The sequence below is a fragment of the Sphaeramia orbicularis genome, chromosome 9, assembly GCF_902148855.1.
Source record: "Sphaeramia orbicularis chromosome 9, fSphaOr1.1, whole genome shotgun sequence".
NCBI classification, from domain to species: Eukaryota; Metazoa; Chordata; class Actinopteri; order Kurtiformes; family Apogonidae; genus Sphaeramia; species Sphaeramia orbicularis.
In genome coordinates, this window is record NC_043965.1 from 13,581,870 (window position 1) to 13,600,402 (window position 18,533).

Genomic DNA, 18,533 nt, shown 5'->3' on the forward strand with positions numbered 1-18,533 from the left:
TGTTTTTGCATGATTGATTCATTTGAATAATCAAAAGGGAGGAAATGTGGTGGAAAAATTTACTTTTTATATTTTATACTCTTTATATTTTATACTGTTAGTACATCTTCTTTTAATGCTGAGTCATTATTCATTATGTGTGATGTTTACCACTCTGTAACACCCCCGGCTTGGGAACGGAGTTCTTACCTTGAGTTAAAACCCAAACACCTAAATGTCTGGTTATGTGATGGCGCCTGCATGCTAGATATTATTTAAACAAGGTAAGGGGTAAGAGGCCAATATGGCCTCCTCCCCCCCGGAACCGGAAGGACTGGTATGGAGTGGTATGATTTACATATGGGGTTGTCATTTGAGTGTCATCATTGGGGGGGCTGGATTTTTGGTCTATATAATCTTTAATATTTTCATGGTTGACTTCTCAATAAATGCATTTATTTATTTTAACTCTAACTTTCTCTCCTCCTCTTTGTGTGTGGGTTATCAGTTGAACATTTCCACAACAATATCCTGACCGAGGAAAATAAAATTCTGACTTTGTGCAATAATCTACACCTGACTTTCTGCCTCCGTCCATAATAATATACATTATATAGACTAAATGTCCTCTAAAATTAACATTTATTTGCAACATAGTATAGTAAACTATTACATGATCAAAACCAAATTAATTTTAGCAAAAAAAAAAAGTCTCCGGTTTGAATGTCTGGGGTCGCAACAAATTTGTGATGTTAAAATGAGGTCAAAAAAGTTTGGGAACCATTGAGTTAGGGTTAAATAACTTGTTGCTGCTTAAACATAATCACTGCAGTAATTATCTAATGGAAGAATCTGAACTGTTTGTGTAGTTAAATCAAGGTGGACATTTTTTTTGGCTGGACAGTATGTAACATCATATATAATCTGAAGGGGAAAGAGATTTGAAAGTGTGGGCATGGTTTTCTGACATTTCTGGAGACCACTACATATAAGTCCTTTTTTATTTAAATAAATAATGAATGTATTTGTTATACATGAATTTGTTGGACACATTGATTACTTTTATTAATTTTTTTGTTATTTCCTCTTTGCATCACCTCTTCCCCCATTTTGTTTAATCATTTCCCAATATCATTATTATATGTATATTTTCCCAGGTCAGGTGGTTATATCTTAAGGGGTGGATGTGGTTGATGAATGGTGGGCTACACTGGTAACATGCATTTGTATTTTTGCTAGAATTTAGGGCATAAAATCAATTTTTTAAAAAACCCTCTTAGCTCTGGGTTTCATGAATTATATACACAATATAAGCTTTTAAGGTTCATCCTTTCATATGCAACAGCACTTCATCTGATAGGAAGAAATATGATCAATTACATTCACACTCAATTAACACGTTTAATACTATTTCACCTGGATTTTAGCACAATGTAAGTTTTCTTAAATACTAAACCTCTGGAACCAAACTAGAGTATTTTTTTTACTTTGATAAATAGTAAAAGACATCCTCTCAAAGTAAAGTAAGTGTTATTTTGTCACAATTGTGTAATATTCAGATCTATACTAGTATGAAACATAAATGTTATAAAGGACAACACAGTAATCTCACAGACACAGACGACACTTGATGTGATCTTTGCACTTAATTGCAACTTTTATTTTTTTTTGCAAATACACTAGAAATGTTTACAAAAGCACTGTAGAAACATCTGTGCAGTGTAAATTATCAAAACTAAAAATGGATATTACTTTGAAATCATTTTGCACCTAACATGACAAGGGGGATTGTCATTTTCAGCAGCAAAACAAATTAGTATATCTCAAGACGAAATGTCTGTTAGTGATTTCAGAACACCGTAAATGGGGAGGTGGTGGTTAATACACCGAAAGAGCAAATGGCAAATTCATACAGGATGGTATGGCACTAGTGCTCATCCCTGAAGGAGGGCTTCATTCATCTAGATATTTCACACAGCATGTTTGCTTTACTTTTATCAGTCATCAAGATAATCAGCCTTCCAAATTAAAAAAAAAAAAAAAAGTTTCCACTCCAGTTTTCCAGAAATGGTGCATTGGTTCCACAAATACAACACGTTTTCATACTCATCCATTACAAACACCAAAGTCTCCAACCATTCATGAACACTCTTACAGACATTTTACAGGACTGACTGTTCCCAGTGTGACATACTGGTCCATCTTTTTTGTATTTTCATTGAAATGAACAAAAATGAAATGTGCTTTATCATCAGCAGTTTTACAAAAGGACTAATTCACACTAAAGAAAAAAAGAAATACTTGATCAAGTGAAACTAACAAAATCACAAGTTCAGGAAAAAAAAAATTTAACATAAATATCGTGTGGCCCCAAAAACATCCACTATTTATTTTACATAACTCTGTATTGCTTTGTCTTATATAATACTGAGATTCTTATGCCCATAAAGAGCATTGATTACTTTTGTATGCTCTTGCACTGGGTGAAATAAAAGCAATACCCATCAAAAACTACCAACAGTGATTTGTTTTTTTGTTGTTATTTTGCCTTGATGTAAAAGGCACATACTGTACATACATGACTTTACACAACACTGTTGCAAATACTTCACATACGTGGTGGCACAATTAGTAAAGGTTGGTGGCGGTGGTTTGTGGCACGGCCGTTATCGCAGAGGAGAGTAAACATGGCGCCGAGGGGGTAAGATCTATATGGGTCATCTTTGGTCAAGCCGGGACGAGCCAGTGGATTTCAAGGATCGTACTCAAAAAGGTCAGTGGAGGGGAAGTCAGAGACATTTCGTGTGTACGTCTTGTTTTAACAGACGTTGTACAGGCAACACATGCATGCAACTTTCAGGATTAAGGTCTAAGGTTCAAGTCAAGAAGGTGGAAAACAGACTGAGTTTGCACAAGGCCTTCAGTGAAATTTTTTTGATAAAAAAAAATATCTCCCACCACATTACTGCCAGACTGAACACGTCCAGTTCTCAAACCTTAACGGTGCTAAAGCGGCTCGTCCTTTTTGGACACCTCCTGCGATAATAAACCCGAAACACACCTATGATATGATCAGATAAACTGCTAACGGTGAAATTAATGTTTTAAAATGTGATGGCTGACTTAGAAAAATGTTGCTCGAGATTACTGTGACTGCTAATTCCAATAAATGGCAGCAAGCTTTGGGCTTTGTATCTTGTGCTCAGGTATTCACAGGTGTCAAAATGGTTGGCAAAACACCAGAAATCCGTTGAAATGTAAGACTTTGAGGAGGCGGATAAAAGCCTTTGTTTTCCAACCTGAATCCGAATACGAGCAGGTTATGGTAGATACCCATATACAAATACAAGTCCATAAGTTATGGCATTTTTAGCAGCAATAACACATACAAAAGTATATCAAAAGAAGACACTCCATGTGCTGAAAAGCAAGTAACACAGAGGCGTGGATGTTTGTTGTCCATTTGCAACCACATCCTTCATAAATCAATACTAGCCTGGACAAACTAGTGAAATGAACAGTACACATGGACCACCTGCATTGAAATGGACAAAGGACAAAAAAACATATAACAATGAAAATACACAGGGCACAATTTCCAGGCAAAGTGCAGGGAATTTTCAACAGTATTATGGCCTTAATTCACCTTCCAGTGGTGACCACCAGTGGGCTTTGACATGTGACGAGACAAGTGTGGCGGACAGAAAAAAAAGGAAAACACAAACATGAAATGTAAGACAAAACAGTGATTCAAGCACTGTGTACTGTGTTTGCCTTGAATACCTTGATCAGATCTTAGGCAAACCGAAAGACAGCCGCACATGCACAGTGGCGGCGGCGCTTCATTTTTAACAGCCACGGCACTTGACAGAGTCTTTGATAGGTCAGCTGTAAATTCACATACAGTAAAAAGGACAAAAAAAAAAAACCTGGTAGCCTTATACAAGGACTGGTTTTAGCAATCCAAATTGTGCTTTGTCTAAGTAACAGTATAGACGTGCAGGAGCGGTGGACACCATAGCGAAGTTAGTGTCTTATCAGCACACCTAAGAGGACTGCTTGCTGGATTTGGTCAGAGGTATCTCAACATGTTCCCCTTTACATACAGTATGTACAATGCCAACAAAGAGATTTCCAGCTTATTTGAGCAATGTTCAACCGCGCAAAACATACTGAACCATTATAAGGCAGAAAGTAGGTTCAAGTCTCCCTTGTAAGTTCTGTGGGTGTTTTTTTTTTTTTTTTTTGACTTTCCGTTTTGAATGTGGTGAAGCCTAAAACAAGGTGCAACTTTGTGAAGCTCCTGTTTTAAACTAGCCACTAATTGCCTTGTCTAATGAAATGAAGCTCTGATTATCTGTTTAGCTAGTGTTCTGGTACAAGGTGTCGATGAAAGAAAAACAAAAAGGAGAGCGTGGAATCTAAATCACGAGTTTCCAGGTGTTACACTAAACTGTGCCTGCATCAAGAAAAATAGTTACCCATTGTCCATCAAAGCAGGACACGGAAGTGTAAGATAAAGGTGCACACTCTTTCACTACTGGAATACCAAGTGCAGTGTTTGGGTGTGTACTAATTCACCTTAGGAGAGAAGGCAAAGAATCCTATAAATAGTTTGGCTCAGTCCGTTTTCACTTTTTCTTACAAAAGGATATACTAAATTCACCTTTGTTAGTAAAACCATTTTATCTTCAAAGCTCAGGAGCTCAGACGCACAAGAAGAAGAGGAGGAGGGGGTTCTTAAGGATTCAGTCTAAAGGGCTTTCTTAATCTGCCGGGTTGAACTGCCAGTTCCCTGCAGCTGGAATACGACTGTAACACCCGATGTGATTCAAGTTAATACTAAACTCGCTTTGAGCCATATTCTTCTGCTCAGAAGACCATGCATCTGTGCGCAGCGGTGACGCCTATGCTACCATGTTCCCTCAGAAAAAAGATACAGAAAAAGGCTTGTCCTGGCCGAGCCCCACCCGGTGTCCTTTCGTCTTGGGGCCCACCAGGACCGAAATGAGGAACAGAGTGTGGGTGGGGTTTGTCGTGTTGCAGTACGGCAGGCAGTGAAGGCCATGCTCAGCAGGTAGAGTAGAGGACAGCCGTAAGAGGGCTCAGTGAGAGGAGCAAAGTCGTATTTGACTAAACATTACCCGGGGTTTGTGTCCCACCCCTTCCCCCGCCCAGGAAAAAAGACAAATTGAGCCCACTTTGTAAAATTCCCACCAGTGGTCATGTAACCCCCCCTGAACTGCTCCTTCAGTCCTCCTTCCTGAGCTCCAAAAGACGGGGAGGGATCCTCGATCAACACTTCTGGGCCTCCACTGGAGACATTGCAATGTAAGAGCCGTTTTTCATTGGCTGGTTGGCCGGCGTTTCTGGCGGCCCATCGGGTTTGTCGCTGACCTGAGTGTAGGCCGTTTCATCTTTCGCCGTCTGGACAGGAAGAGTCAGGAACACAGAAGGTTAGAAAGACCACTGGAGTGGAAGGACAATCCAAAGTAATGGCACACTGTTGTACAAGCCACACTGACATTAAAATGGGAATCAATGTTTTGACTGAAATGTATATGTCAATCTAAATACGCACCAGTTACAATAAAAACCACCACAAATTAAAAATAAATAAAAACACCAACTTAAAAATAATGAAACCAATTACACTGCGAGGTGAGAATTAAAAGAAATATTACATCCCATAAAAGATAATTAAAAATGATGATAATGAGAGACAAATTAAAAAGAGAACAGCAAACAAGGCAAAAATGAAGACTTACAGTAAAAGAATGAAAAGCTTCAGTAAAATCAATACGTTTTACTTCGTTCTAAAACAGAAAGGAAAAAGGGGGGGTTAAAGAAAATTAAAATTAGGACATGGTTAATACAACACTTTACATTGCAATTAAGCATTTTTCCCCATTTTGTTTCTCTTAAAAAGTTGAATGTGTCTTCGTTTGTGAAGTTTGTGCTGAGAACAAGATGTCTCTGGTGTTGGCTAACTCCATTTCTGAGCTGGCAGTTGTCTGAGATGCCTCAATTAATAACAAAAGGTTGTTCATAGATAGATGTCTTGGGGTGGTTTTACATTTTGGAGGCCTTCAATGTCTTTCCTCTGCTCCTCTACAGCATCAACACTACTTAATATAGAAAGGGAGTTAGCTAACATCAGACTGACTAACAATGCTGTACTCCAAAACAAACTTCACACAAGCACAAAAGCATTTGCAAATCTAACCTACAGATCTATACATGCTAAGATATAGGAGTACACTCTGTATTCAAAATGTGATATTTTGGGATATCTTGCCAAGAGTTAGCTACCAAGATAGATACCACTCTCATATTTCTATGTTAGGTTACACTGTCAATGTTGGGTGGCCTAAGGCTTCAAAATGTGACTACACCCAACCAAAAAAATGTCAGTTCAACCCAGAATGTGACACGTTGACACGCAGGTTTTGTTTATCTAAAAATGATACGACCACACATGAATGTGCATTCTTTACTTGTTGCTTATTTGAGGCAGAGTTAAGACAGTGAATTCCTGCTATTTCTGTAAGATGTGAGTGGTATCGATCCTTTCATCAAACTCCAAACAATAAACCTAATAAATGAAAAAATGTGATATTCAGCCAATTCTTGCAGGCTGCTCTCAGGACAATGAATGACCTAAACTTCAGTAACCTTAGGACACTAGAGTTTAGATAAACAGTGCTAGATAACCGTTGATAAGAGACGAACATGTGCTATATATCATTCTCAGGTCTACTGTCGTTCAGTGCACTTTAATACCATTTTCTTGACATCCAGCACAAACACTGAACAGATTAAAAAAGGAGACTAAGCTCCTAAAGACAAAGACTTATCAATTTACCAAAGATGCAACAGCTGTTAGACAAACATTGAGCAAGAAAAAAACAAAACAATTTCACCTAGTATCGTGGGAAACTGTTCATGCTGGCTTTGCAGCTTAGAAATCATGCAATGTGTTATAACATGCGCATAGCTCGGGGTTAAACTGCAGCAGCTCTGTGAGGTTAATACAGAAATTTGTTCCCCATGCAAAAACCTGGTCAAACAACTAAAAAAAAATGTAGCTATTAAGGTAACACATGACAAATGTCTATCATTAATCTAGGTTTCAGTCACACTGTGAGCTAATGTAAGTGGGTGGTGCACACTTTTCACAAAAGGGTAACTGGATTAATATATTAATTCATTATATTAATATGGTCTACACACACGTCCACATCCAGACAGGGGTGTTTCCTACCTTCTTCTGGCGGTTTCGGCAGAACAAAACGACAAGGACCAGCAGGAGAATGATACCCATGCCCACAATGAGCAAGGGGAAGTTTGACACAAGGGTCACAATTAAGAGCAACGTCCTCATCTGAGATGCTGAATCATCATCAATAATCGCCGTCTAGGACAGAGAAATGTTTCAGTATTGAGTTTCATTTCTCTAACAGTCTTCAGAAAGGGTTTTGTTTCATACAGTTATTAAAAAAAAAAAAGGGCGGCCTCACCTCATTGACAAACATGATTGGGAAAATGGTTTCGTTGATGTGCTTGGTTTTGCTGGAAGTAGAGAAGACAAGGTCAGAGAGGACAGCAAACGCAACATGTGGCTGAAATCAGGACTGTGTGCCAACAGCAATGTGGGCCAGTTCAACAAAGGTCAACTTACGGGAATCCATTTACCCTCTTCAAAATGATATTAAGCTGCGCTCTCTTGCAGGCACGAATGGGAACGCCAGTGGTCTAAAACACAAAAAACAAAAAAATACATCAAACAGTATCTTTTCAGTTGGTTGTATTTTAACTGTATACAAAATGTATTAAGTGAAAAATTTAAGTGTAGTATTGATTGACAACTATAAAATGGCAACCTGTAAGGATTGTAATCTCATTGCTCTACTTCTACAACAAAACAACAAACAGAAAAGGGCCAAACACCATAAAACCTAATTTAAGCAACTCATGTCATTTAGATAAGACAGCAATAAAGGAACAGAATGACACATTCCTCTCATATCCTTCTAATCTGAGGTGATAATTAAGAGCACAAGTCATACCGGCTGTAGATCCAGATAAGTCTCATGTTCTTCTTTGTTGGGGTTGAGTCCATCAATTGCATTGATGTACTCAGGGTCTGCCTGATAAAAGTGAGGGAACGACACCACGATGGGAGCACCTTTGCGTGAAGAAAAAGTCAGAAACACATGAGTCACTGGATGAGTCAACAAGGACTGAAAACAGATTAAAGGGTACGGAAAGATAAAAGCTGTATTGAGTATTTGTGCCAAGATACAAGGATATTATTGATATAAAGCAGCAGATAACTCAAGGCTAAGTGTTCTAGTTTAAGAAGGTAAGCACAAACATCCTCCTCTGATTTGCTCTTTTGTCATTTCCTGAATGAGTGCTTAATACTGCCTCTGCACTATGCAGCACTATTCTGAACACCAATTCAAACAACACGGAGTCTCACAAATACGACTACGAGTCTAAATTACTGCTGCCATTGTTCAAACTCACATTAAAAACTGTCATGTGACTCTAATAAGATTTTTTCCCCTTTTTCACTAAACCGCAACAGCAGATCTTTAATTAAAACTTTTGATCCGTAATAAAGATCTTCAGTTTTGTCATTTCTATGTAGCGTGATACACAGGAAAAAGACACACTGATAGGGTTTAAACCACTTGACTTGGTTCAAGGATTCCTGTAACCACCACAGGCAGTTTCAGAATTACTGTAAGCACATGACGCAAAGGTCTTGTCTGATTGGTTTTAAGTAAAGCATCACAATATAATCCTTCCAATCATGTTGGACTGCTTAATATGAATGAAAGGAGTTGGTGTTAACCACAGTTAGCTTTTACTGCTGTTGTTTTTAGTATCACCTCAGCTTCCCCACATACTCAGTGAATGTTTTGTTTACAGAGTGATGGCATATTATGAACAAAGCCACAAAATAATATAAATACTCTGCATGCAAGTCAAATAAAACAGGGAGATGGTGTGGCTACAGTAGCATATATGTACAGAGATACTACACTTCATGGAGCTTATCAGTGCAATCACAGTGCACTCAATGACCACTATAAAATATCTCAATGGCCACTGCACAGTTAACTCAGTTAATCATTGAACCATGTATTGAGCAAAATGTGACATGCTCAAACAGCGGGAATGCCAGATTCCAGGCAGGGAACGTGGTTGATGACTGAAAGGCCATTTTTCAGGGGGCAGAAAAGGGGTAATGGTCATGTGGCCAGTCTCAGAGGGAAGTGGTAAATGGGTCATACACTGGCAGCTAAAGGGGTTAGAGCAAGTGAGTGTGGGGAGGGGTCAGGTGGTCCTCCTACCTTCTCGACAAACGCTGACTTTAAGCACCCCGGTGCCGAGACAGTCTCCAGCTGGCACACAGAAGCCCTCGTTATAGGGATTGACTTTGGGGCTCTGGAGGACGTCGTTTGGTGGGGCGAAGCGGTACGCCTGGATGCCTTTCACCTCCACGTCTTCCACATATTCCAAATGAATAGATCTACACAGAGAAAAGAGGGCCTCGATTAGGGACTCATACAGCAACAAAAGCTTCAAATACTGTCAAGAGTCCTTGTGTTTTTACTACGACTTCTTCAAGACCACGGAAATTACTATTCTTTATCTGCTATCCAATTAAGACTCTAAAGTAAACAGTAACAAGTAAAATATGACATAACTATCCCTGAAAAACCTGACTTTTCCTCAACAACATTCCTGTGACTTATCAGAAGTTGTAATTACTCTGACCGTATCTGTGGGTTTATGAACATCACATGGGACTCATCATCCACTTACTTGGACTTACTGTTCTTTGCCCTACCAGAATGCATTGCCTATAAACAAACAGAAAACCCCACGTAGGAACACGTGAATGAATACCTGCACAGATCAGCAGCAAAGATGTACAGCCGCTCTTTCCTGTTAATTAGAGGGTGGAAGACTGCACCGTCTGTACCATTGATCATGTTGCTCAGATTGGATGACCACCATGACATCTCCCTATTATTTTGTTAAAAAAAAGAAAAAAAAAAAAAGAATAAAGATATGAGAAAGAATCAGAGGAAGAAGTTAGTGCTTTTGTCCAACTACAAACTGGAATCTACCTGCACAAGCTGATAACATTTTAAGTGCAAACTAATTTCCGATATTCAAACATTTGTTTTGCAATCCTGCTCGTCCAAAATCCAGGGAGCAATGTCTTTCCCCTCTGAACATTCAGGTACAAGTTGCATAATATAGTAAATGTGACTATCATAAGATGGAAGGAAATGGAGGCAGATGAGAAAACATTTCCTAAAACTTTGAAGGCGGGAAAAAGGAAAGATCTGTTTTGGGTTTTTTGTTTTGTTTTGTTTTTTTAACACAGTGTAGGAAGTAATTACTGGACCAGAGTAACAAAATAGAAAAGTGGACACTTGTCATAAGAAATGGGGCTGCTGTGTGCAAATATGATGCAGGTATTTGGAAATACACACATTATATGTTTGCTTTACAAATTTTAGTTTAATGATTACAAAAGTTTTCATGGTAGTGTGTAAAATAAGAACATCTGATGATGTTAGACAATCTAGAAACTATTAATATTCCAACAACACAAGATTAAAAATGTCATATTCAAAGGCTATTCTATTGAATTTCTATGGAAAATTGCAGACAGTCATATAATTCTATCTCAACCTGTATGGTACGGTTCTATGTGATTCATTACCTCAGGCCATTCCATGTGTCGATTTTGCCATAATCCAAGTAGTTCTCCTCACCGGTGTGGAACACAAACTCTCCTTCATGGGTACCATTTTTCTGAAAACAGAAAATAGACACAGAGACACTGAGCAAAGAGCCACTAAACCAGAAACGGTGTATTTGCTGATGAAGATGCATGAAAAACAGTTATGGAGTTACTTTGTGTTGTAGTTTCCCTGCAGATAATACTATTATGCGTGATAAAAGAGGGGGGAAATTTGAGAGTTACTGGGTTTTCTCATGAGAAAAAAAGGCAGTCTGATGTTTTAGCATTCTGAACTAAGATGAAATCCTCCAGATCACAAGACATGTGTTGTCACCACTCGTGCCAAGCTGCAGACATTATGGCGACAGATAAACAGGAAGTATAAGCATCTTCCATCAGCATGTGGCAAATCTCACTTCTCTTACATGTTCCTTCTCTCAGGCTTCCTCTTGTTTTTTGTTTAGGTAACCCCTGACAACTGCTTTGTCACTCATGCAAGACGTGTTCTTCGGGGCTTTGCCCTATAGTAACTTATGCAATGCTGCTCTTCCAAGCATTTCCATTTGTGTAAAATTTGCAGTGTCAGTGTTTGTCTTACCTTCCACATCAGGCCAAAGTATTCATCCACTTCAGGCCTCATGGAGTGCAACTTGGTTAGTAGAGGGTCTTTGAAGCCCCACAGGACCTCGTGGACAGTGCGGGTCATGAATATATCAATACCCAAGCTGTTCATGTACATTGAAACCAGAGTTCGCAGGAAAAAGGAGTAGGAATTCAGCTCACTCATCACCGCCTAGGGAGGAAATCAGACAATTGAAGAAGAGGGAGAGGAAAGGAGGCAAAGGGTGAGAATACTCCCATAAGACGCAATCCAATTGATTTGGTTAAAGAATGTTTGGGCTGGTCTGATTCTGATGACCACCTGAGTGACCGTTTTACATGCTTTAGATATCAAAATGTCATAACAGCACATCGAAGACAATGGCTGGGAGTGTGTTTGTGGAATGATGATGTTCCTTCCTCAATAGAGATTAGAAAGCATGTGCCAAACAAATGATTCCCGGAGATGACAGACATGATTTTCTGGCTGCTACAGGTCATGATAGCACATAATGACTTACCACAAATGGGATGTTGACAGTCCTGATAATGTCGACTGTTGGGTCACCCGCTGACTTCTCGGGCACAAAGACAAAACTTTTGGGATTCAGGGCATAAACTTTGGTGCCGTTCTCCAGGAAAGTTACATTTTCCCTTGGCCTGTATTCTCTATTGTGAGAGAGAAAATGGAAAGTTTACACAGGTTTGTTTGCACAGATGTCTTTTGTTTTGATTTCACACAGTACTAATAAATTGCACCCAGAGGAACCAGATGCAAGATGTCATTTAAACAAGACCTCAAATGTATAGCTAAAAAACAACAAAACTGGTATCTGTTCCAACAAGTATCCAGGTGTTCATTACAAAGCTCACCTGTAAGTGTATGGTCCAATCTGTTTGACAGCGGCCTTGCCTCCTGCTAAAAACACCTCTGGATTGGTCACATTGAAGAAGTAATACTCCATGTAAACTGGTGGGGGTGGGTTCTTCCATGACTCAAACACTTGGCTCTTCTCTGTCAAAGTAATTTCCTATAAACAACAACAAAAAAAGGAAAATATACTTTCAGACTGAGAAATGTTGAGCTCTGTGAATGTGTGCCATCTGAGTGGCACTTTTGGTGGGTGGCCAAGGCCCCAAAAACCCAGAGGGAAGCAGAGAAAAAGTCCTTCACAGCTGCACAAAAAAACAAAAAACAGGAGGGGTAGAAAGTACATGCAAAAACTGCAAACAGACCCTGACCTCAGCAAGCCCGAACAAGAATCTAAGTGTGGGTTTAAGTCAGCCCACGGAATCAAGCCAACATTTTGCAATAAAACGGCATGGCGGCTCTGTACAAATCAAAACTACAATGAGTACACTAGGTGAATTCTGAATAATGAATCTGAATCATCATATGCAAGTCAACACAAGAAGATAAAGCAGGATTTGTCCCGATGTCAACGAGAAAAACATCTAAACCTGAACATTTGAGTCAGTAGTATCTATGTGACAGTCACCAGGTTCCCACTTGTCCAAACATGAACAACACTAAACTTACATCAAGTGGAAAACAAACCTGTGAAGAAAAGCTTACACAATCAGAACTTCAAACCTCAGGTGTTTATTGACCAGAAACGCAGTCCAGGAAAACAAGCAACCTTTTTCCCCCCTCATTCTTGGGAAGTATTTTTAAACCTGGCAAAGAGAAAAATGGCCCACTTCCCTTCGTGCCTTTTTTCATGGTTAGTTCCTGAAAAACCTCTGTCCCATGAGTATGCTGAGGTGCACTCAAGAGGGGCCCATACATTGTCTTCTGTGGTCTCACAAGCACTTGCCGTTGAGAAAATATAGCTTAAGGTGTGGCTGGCAGTTCCTGTTTAGTTTACAGCATCCGACAATCAAGTGTGTTTGCTTATGTATAGGATTGTTCGGTGGCTTTGTCGCATCCTCTCCCCCTTTGCTACTTTACAAAAAGCGTGTTAGATCTAAAAGGTCAACCAAAATACCTTCTTTGATCACCTTACACAAAAAGAACGATGATTTAATGAACAAGGAGAAATGGAGGGTCTGTTCAATTCAATTCAGATAATGGAAAGTGATTATTTAACTTATCTGGTTGTGCAATTATAAGTGTTACAGTCTTTACCATGCAACAAACTTCAACTTAAAGCATTAAACAGTGTCCTTTGAATGCGTTTCAGCATCCTATGTCAGACCAAAGCCAGGAAATATGAAAACACACAATGCTCGTTACACAGATGCAACTTCTTCACACTGAATGTCTTCTTACTCAGAAGAGGAAGTTGATGTATTTAAGAGTTGCTCTCAGGAGTCCTATACGTCCTATGTCAAGCGCTGATGTGAAACAAGGTAAAAGTACGACAGTCAGGTGATAATGGACTAGTAGATATTCAAACCCAGCCAAAAGAAATTAACATAGTTGATCCCTTTTACAGTAGCTATCACTTTTCAAAACTGGCCTGTTGGTTTTCCACTCTACATCGGGCCTGTCTTTCCTTTCTCCCTGCAGCATGTGAAAAATGTGTGGCAGTGGCTGCAGGCAGCGCGAGTAGCTGCGTTTGCCAACTTTGAACAAAGGTCTTTGAAAAGGCCTTCGTTTAATGATCATTTATCTCTCAGAAGAGCCTTGATCCATCACATACAAAAACAGGGTTGAGGGACAAAGAGGAGAGGTTGTGTCAGTGCGATAAAAAGAAATACGGTGATTTAATGTGAACTGGGTCGTAATGAAATGACAAAATAACACAATTTGATTATTCTTTCCAATTTGAACAGGAGCCCAGAGAGCACATTTGCGGAAAACAACATGTTGGTGTTTTACCAATCCGACCTTGTTCTTGATCTGTTGCAGTGCAATCCGTCACGACTACCTTGAAAGGTTTCCCCTGCGAAACATGTCTAAGAGAAGGAGTGGCATGATGGGGCGTTCCTCTTTTTTTCTTCCATGTCTCTGGTTGGAGGAGACAGGCTCAGGATAGGCCAGTCTTGGAACAACAACAAGATACTATGAGGCTAAAATCCTACCCTGAGGCCAAGACATCTGTCAAATTCCTTGCATGACTTTTTCACTACTTCCCTCTACACCCTGTTCAATAGACTCATGGAAATTGTCTCCTGGAGGTAACTCTGTCCTTAAGAACCAGGATATATTGACATCATTATTACGCAGAGCCACATTCATACGTTAGATTAGGTGAGATTAGGTAGAGTTTTGGAGTCAGTTCAGCATGTCCAGACCTAATTCAATGGGAAGACTGTAACGAAAGAGGATTAGCTATGCTGTCATTTTGTGTAATCGCTAGCCACATCAGATTTCCCTCCCCTGCTGATGAACTTTGACTAACACTTTTAATTTGTCTCTGCTGCTGGGATGCCATGCCAAGGTACAGAATGAGGGAAAATGAGACCTAGACCTAAATTTAACTGCAAGAAGGAGGGGAAATGGTGTCAGTGAGGCAGGCAGCTGTTTGCGAGTCCCCTACTTGGCCAAAAAAATAAGTGTGTTGCTGAGCTGCTTTCTTCAGTCTTCTTTCTAAGTAGGAGGAAAATGACTTTAAGGGGCGACTTAAAGGAGTGGGATTTTTAAAAGCACAGATTCATCAGTAGTGCAGAGCATCCAGCACAGGGATTGATGTCAGCTGGAGGAATGCAAACTATTTTAAAGGGCAGGCAGCGGCAAGGGATGTGAAGGGAGTGGATATGGTGTCAGCTGCCAACACCCCCCACCCCATCAGACAGGGTGGGTCATCCAGTCAACGTCTCATGACTTAAACAACACTTAAAAAGGTGAATATTTCTGCCTTCACTGCATCCACTGCTAACATCCCATTGCTTTTTAGACACAGCACTGCAAATAAACGGAAAAGCTTTTTTTTCTCTCATTTCACCTTGAAGCACAAAGCAGAAATTACCACAGCAACACACAGGCACTGAAATGCCTCATTGCACTGCAAAATGTTCTGCTTCAGAGTAACAGTAGCAGCAAAACATAAACCAAATCAGAAATATATGTTACCTGCTTGGGGTGGGATGAAATAACAATACCAGAATATTTAATATTGCCTCTTCTTGTGACATGGGGGCAAAATTATTCGTGTTATTTACGCATACAGGTCAGATGAATGGATTTCCTACATTTTTTTTTTTCTTGTTACCAATTCTTGTAATAATGACAAAAATGAACATTTTGAAGTGAGTGTCTGTAAAAACTTGATCTGCGCTAAAACACAATACATTCTTTGCATATTGATTCATCTCAGTTGTCAAATTCTGTCAAAGTGGCACCACAATATAGTGAATCAATACAAAATTCTTACTAATTTGTGTGTTTTTAAAGGTATTTTTGTTTGCTTCCTGCTAATTTGTCAGTTTTTAATCTATATTTTTGTTGTTTGGTTTCACAGACATTGCGACATATTATAGGTATTCTATGGTAGTGGCCCAAATACTGTGGAGTTATTAAGCCCCTCTTCATCTCTTTCCCTGCAGAGGTAGATGGATGGATGAATAGATGGATGTTTGAATTTAGCCTACATTAAGTGATATAGCAACATCACATCCTCATGAACATAATGATGAAAGTCTGAATGACGGTTCAATAAATCTGGAGTTTTATATTAAACTAACAGAAATATAATCTTGGTGATTCCAGGTGCATTTTTTTAGCAATTATATTTGACAATGCAAACTTAATATTCAATACCAACCATCTGTCAAACGTCCCATCCATGATGTCTGTCTACTGCAATGCAAGTATTAAAAATTGCAGAATTGTATCATATCTTGACATTACGCCATTCCCATCCCTGCTGCCTTCTGGGATTCAGTAAGTCACAAAATTGTTCAAGTTGATTGACTTTTTCCACATTTGTTCTACATTATCAAGTGACTAATAATTTCCAAAGCAACACCCCAAATAAATAAGGGAATTGCATACAGACAGATTGATGCTTTTGCAGGATATGGACCTAATTTTATCCACGATTTAGATCTTCAAATATCTTTAATTTCACTTGCCGATCTGCGTTTATAGACATCAATCAAGTCAGAGCAGATTTCTCTGGTTTTTTATAGACTGTGTGGCTCATTTTCTGAACGCCTGAGGTCTACCACATATCCATCATCCAGCCCCACAATGTAAAACTTACTGTAACTCTCCATGCCTGTGGAAGTCAGGGACTCCCAAAGCTTGCACAGTCAACTCAGGCAAGGACTGTCTCCCTTCCCCCTTCCCTCTAGACCTGCACACACACACACACAAACACCCCCCCACCTCTCACTCAAAGACCCTGCTGGCGAAGATTTCTACTATTACTACTATGGGTAACCCTCTTAAACGAGCCAAACCACCACCACCACCAGCAGCAGCAGTTGCATCAAACAGAAATGTGTCACCAGGTCATGGTTTAAAAGACAGCATTGAGCTCAGATAATAAGGATAATGCAGCATCACATAGGACAAATACAACATATGAAATATTTTCCTGGGTTTACAGTTCTAGTGGGGAATTAAGCTGTTTAAACCCTGATATAGAGGCTGCAGATCCATAAAGGAATGTCAACCAATCATAAAAAAAGGAAGAAAATGGGGGTTAAGTCATGATGAACTCACCTCTCCATAGTCGCACAGTGGGAGGTATGGGTATTTCTACTTGTACTCATAAGAACAGATTTACATGCTACTTAATCATCAGTCTGAACGCAGCAAAAAGCGTCAAACAACCGTGGAATGTGACTGACACGCCGCAGGAGCTCTGATCATGCGGATTATATGAAGGGGAAAAAGGTCCATCCAGCAGAGATGACCACTGCAGAATGTACAGAAATCCCAGCAGCACTAAATGTAAAAACATATGACATTGGTTTGATGATGTGAGTGGATGGAACAGAGCTGAGAAGCTGCTGAATGCGCAAAGATTTGGACCACTGCAGATGAAATTACGTTGACATTTTTAACCCCCATTTAAATATTAGGACATTATAGAAGTGTGAACACAGAACAACACATTCTCTCAGTCACTCACCTTTTTTAACCGGCTGTGGATCATTGTTTGAAAGACTTGTGCCACGACCAGGGCGATCCCCACAATCAGGAGGTGAGCGCACACGATCCCCGTGGCGTAAATGGCACAGGATCTGCGAGTCATGATGCCGGGCAGGATGGTTTTAGGGTTCTTGTCCTCTCAGGGTTGACACAAAAACTTCACTGAAGTCGAAGATATGAACTGTCTAAAATGACAAAAAATAAAAAAACAAAAAAAAAGAGGCGTGAGGTCGGAGGTGCGGGACAGGCAATGTGCGTCCTCGGATCCGGCGTCTCCTTGTATCAGCCGCTGAAAACTTGGACCAAAAAAGAGGTTCTTGATCCGACGTAAGGAGAATTAAAAAAAATAATAATAATACTCGTTTGGCACTTTAATTGAAAAATCCTCTTGCACCTCAGGAAAATGAATGAAGGTGTGAGCTGCTCAAGAGGCGGCGGTGAAATGAAACGGCAGCTCTGAACACATCGGGACGTAACCGTGTCCACCTCCTCCTCCTCCCCTTCCTCTACGCATTAATGAAGCCGGTCAGGCGAAAAGCGTCGTTTTGGAGGCTGCATGGGCGGTGTGTGTGTATATTTATGTGTATATGTGTGTGTGTGTGTGTGTGTGTGTGTGTGTGTAGGACAGAACAGAAAAGACAAGAAAAAGCACCGGTGGAGCTTTGCTTTATATGTCTGATGTCCCAGTTTGAAGAACAATAAGACAATATTTAACTTAAAGCACAATAAACACACTTGCGTCCTCTTTGTTCGACGGATTTAGATTTGGATCAACACTTTCATAATTGTATATTTATGCATTCCAGGTGTGGTCATATTCTAAAGTTAGATGCATGTGTGTGCTTGCAGTACAGCATCGTAGACTAGTGAGATTATGAATGAATTAACGGCAGCAGCAGAAGCGTGTTCCTGCACATGGACGCACCGGTGTAGAAGTACATGAAAGGGGACATCTTTAGTTATATTCAGTCTGAACATATAAATAATTTTATATATTAATGTCAGTCCACTTTTAAAATGTGCACACACCGGGGATTCACACTCCTTTTACACAGATTCCGCTATCTCGCCTCATCGCGGCTCCTTAAATAAGCACAGCGTGGACATGAATAATGCGCCATTCAAGCAACCAAC

At 39.8% G+C, this 18,533-nt stretch overlaps 1 protein-coding gene across 2 annotated transcripts; it reads right to left on the reverse strand.

Annotated features, from left to right (window-relative positions):
• Positions 1-1,612: 1,612 nt before the first annotated feature.
• On the reverse strand, positions 1,613-17,907 carry scarb2a (scavenger receptor class B, member 2a). Of its 2 annotated transcripts, XM_030143163.1 has the most exons (13): positions 17,380-17,906; positions 12,227-12,384; positions 11,875-12,022; positions 11,352-11,546; positions 10,733-10,824; positions 9,904-10,023; positions 9,345-9,523; positions 8,049-8,167; positions 7,661-7,734; positions 7,500-7,551; positions 7,244-7,396; positions 5,748-5,795; positions 1,613-5,406 (listed from the first exon to the last, which is right to left on the reverse strand). In XM_030143163.1, the coding sequence occupies exons 1-13, from the start codon at positions 17,500-17,502 to the stop codon at positions 5,275-5,277; spliced, it is 1,593 nt and encodes a 530-aa protein (XP_029999023.1). In that variant the 5' UTR covers positions 17,503-17,906; the 3' UTR covers positions 1,613-5,274. The 2 variants fall into 2 exon arrangements, with proteins under 2 accessions (XP_029999023.1, XP_029999024.1); XM_030143164.1 differs by lacking the exon at positions 5,748-5,795 and having other exon boundaries at positions 5,275-5,406; positions 17,380-17,907.
• Positions 17,908-18,533: the final 626 nt, after the last annotated feature.